Source organism: Nanorana parkeri, unplaced genomic scaffold (assembly GCF_000935625.1).
Source record: "Nanorana parkeri isolate BGI_ZX_2015 unplaced genomic scaffold, ASM93562v1 scaffold731, whole genome shotgun sequence".
In the NCBI taxonomy this organism is placed as follows: Eukaryota; Metazoa; Chordata; class Amphibia; order Anura; family Dicroglossidae; genus Nanorana; species Nanorana parkeri.
Window position 1 is genome coordinate 402,353 of NW_017306999.1, and position 3,302 is coordinate 405,654.

Below are 3,302 nucleotides of genomic sequence, written 5' to 3' on the forward strand. Positions count from 1 at the left end.
GATAGAGTAGATCTGGCAGGTTATTATGAGATCAATGACAACAAATCCACCTCAATGCTACACCCTGCCCTGCTGTATACAGCTCAAACAGATGTATTGTAAAGAATAGCACCGCCATGTCCCGTGGTGTAGTAGAAAGTGATGAAAAAAAAGATAAGCTATGTAGATATAATTCATACATAAAGCTTTTCCAAAGCCTCATGCATGTAGTATGTAGTGAAAACATTGGCAAAATTAAAAGGATACAACCAGGGGTGTAATGAGAAATCACAGGGCCCCATAGCAAAATGTTGTATAGGGCCCTGTGATTTCAAGTTACGCCTCTTGTAGAGTCCACCTGAGATCCCACACAGCCCACCTGAGAGTGACCCTGCAGAGCCCACCATAGACTCTCTATGGTGGGCTCTGCAGAGTCTCAGGTGAGCTGGTCACACCCCTGCACACCTCTTACCTGTCAGCCCCGATCCGCTGTCAGCCTCCTCCACCACCGGGTCCCACCTTCTCCTCAATCGCTGGCAGGCCCCACCTCCTCCTCTGCTGCCACCGCCGGGCCCCGACCTCCCCCAGTGCAGCTGCTGGCTGTCACTGACCAGGCAGTGGCTGTATGGAGGACCGTGCCGCTGCACAGATCACTGACAGATTGTCAGTCTTCTGGACAGTGGCACGTTCCTCCTCACATCCGCCAGTGACAGCCAGTAGCCTGCGATGCCATAGCAACCCAGGTGGCCCGCACGGCATCAGGGGGACCCTGTTGTTCCTCGTCCTGGCCGGGTCCCCCTGTGCTCCGGGCCCCATAGCTAGCGGCCACCTGGGTTGCTATGGCGATAGTTTCGCCACTGGATACAACTGGAAAAACGATCCCTGTGTAGAAAAGCTAAAACTGTTTTTAGGTTTGGGATGGAGTGGGGGGGATAAAACTCCTTTAAAATTGTTTACGATCTGTGTCACTTGGCGGAGATTTACCTTCGCTTGATGTCCTGTACACACAACAGGAAGTAAGAAGAAATCTTTTCAAAGTGAGGGCAATCTCCTTTTAGACTGTTGCTACCAGAACTAGTGTCCACATTGGAAGATTTTCTCCTCTATTCCTATTCTGGTGACAACTCAAAATTTTGGATTCTCCCTTACTCTCAGTCTTGATGACAATGGTCAACAGGACAGACAGAGATGGTGAATATCCCTAGCAGAGCCACAGATGCCAATAATAACTTAATAGGGGAAAATTGAAGAACAGAATTTGTATAAACTCGGATTCTTTTTAAACTTTCATCAATATAATGCATCAATATTTCCAGCAGTGTGAAAAATATATCTTATGTATTATGGAAGCAAATAACAAGACGATGGTGGCCTATTTTGTTATCAGTGGGATTTCAAACATCCCCCATTTGCAAGTTCCAATCTTCCTTTTGGTCCTTCTCATTTATCTTAACACTCTTGGTGGTAACATGACCATTCTCCTTCTGGTTTTCCTGGACTCTCACCTCCATACACCCATGTACTTCTTCCTGGCCAACCTGTCCATCTTGGACATGTCCTCCTCTTCCATCACTCTGCATAAGGTTCTGGCAGCTTTTATAACACGGGATAAGACAGTTTCTTTCCTTGGTTGCATAGTCCAGTTCTACATGTTCTCCTCCTTAGCCTGCAATCAGCTGTTAATATTGACAGCCATGAGTTTTGACCGCTATGTGGCCATCTGCAGTCCCTTACGTTACTCCATCATCATGAACTCAAGAGTTTGCGCCCTCTTGGCCACAGTCTGCTGGGTTTTGTCTTTTCTGGAGGTGGTGCCTTATCTTGTTCTACTATTGGAATTCACTTGTTATAAATCCAACATTATCAATCACTTTTTTTGTGATCTCGTGCCCCTTCTCAGTCTTACTTGCAGCGACACGTCAGCCTTGGAGATGTTGAGCTTGATTGAAGGACTATTACTTTTAAGCCTTACACCCTTTGTCCTCACCTTCACGCCTTATGTTTTCATTATTACTGCAATAGTAAGGATCCGTACGAGCAGCGGGAGATATAAAGCCTTCTACACTTGTTCCTCACACCTTATTACCGTGGTCCTTCTCTATGGGACCTTGGTCTCTCAGTATCTAAAGCCAACCACAGAGGACAGTTTAGAGTCCAATAAATTGTTTTCACTCTTTAACACAGCTGCCGTTCCAATGTTGAACCCTCTGATATACAGCCTGAACAACAAAGATGTCAAAGCAGCATTAAAGAGGACATTGCGTGCAATAAAGTATTAGCAACATTTATTTCTATTTTGTTTTTGTTTTTTTGTTCCTCGTTGTGTCTGATGTATTTCTTCTTTGTAAAATTTGGTGTGAGCGAGGATCGGAGCTCCTACCATATTTTTACTTCTATCCTGTGCTCTGTTACCCTTTACGTCCTGTCCTGCTGACAAGGTTTCACCAGACAGAAAGTAAAATATATCAAGAACAAAGAAGAAACATGGAGCTTTTAGGGTGTCCAAACCATACATCGGGTCCATCAGATACACATAGAAGGGAATATATCAAAACTGGAGCAGACAAAATATGGTGCAGTTGTCTATGGCAACCAATCAGCTTCTCTCTCTCATTTTCAAATCTTAACTGAACAAGCTGAAGAGAGAAGCTGATTGGTTGACATGCACAACTGCTCCAGGTGTTTTCTGCTCCAGTTTTGATAAATCCTCCTCCATAGTCTTGTATAAGAGATACACTTTATTCATTAAAATCTACATGGCTCAGAAACTTGGTTACATTCATCGGCATGATACAAAAGCACATTAAAACCAAACTACCTCCCTATGGTGCCCTATGGTACACACATATGTGTATATATAATACTCATATATTTGTTTCTCCTTATTTGTCCTTAAACATATAGTAATCAGGGGTGTAGCAAAATTTTATACTGAGTATAAATACGCGGTATACTGAGACGCGGCAGCTGAAGCGGATCCCGACAATTGTGCCGGGATCGGCCCAGCTGCGTGAGTGACAGCTGGCTCTGCCTATCTACAGGCAGAGCCAGCTGTACCCGCCCCCTCCTCCGTCCGTTCCGCCAGTCAGCGCTGGCGAATCGGAGCAGGGAGGGGGGAATCCAGCCCCTCCCCTGTCACGGCAGGGAGCCGTGACAGGATTGAGAGGTGAGTGAACGCCGGTAACTGTTCGCTCACCTCCCGATCTACTGAGCCGACCTGTGACAGTCTCATTGTCACAGGTCGGCTAGAACTATGAGGTGAGTGAAAAGCACTCACCTCATAGTTCTCCTTTAAAAAGCAGTAATGGTGCCAAACCAAGAGT

General features: G+C 45.6%; 1 protein-coding gene across 1 annotated transcript; it reads left to right on the forward strand.

The window, feature by feature from the left end:
• Window positions 1-1,322: 1,322 nt before the first annotated feature.
• On the forward strand, window positions 1,323-2,258 carry LOC108793216 (olfactory receptor 6C3-like). The gene has a single exon (XM_018564170.1). It carries the CDS (start codon window positions 1,323-1,325, stop codon window positions 2,256-2,258), a length of 936 nt encoding a protein of 311 aa, XP_018419672.1.
• Window positions 2,259-3,302: the final 1,044 nt, after the last annotated feature.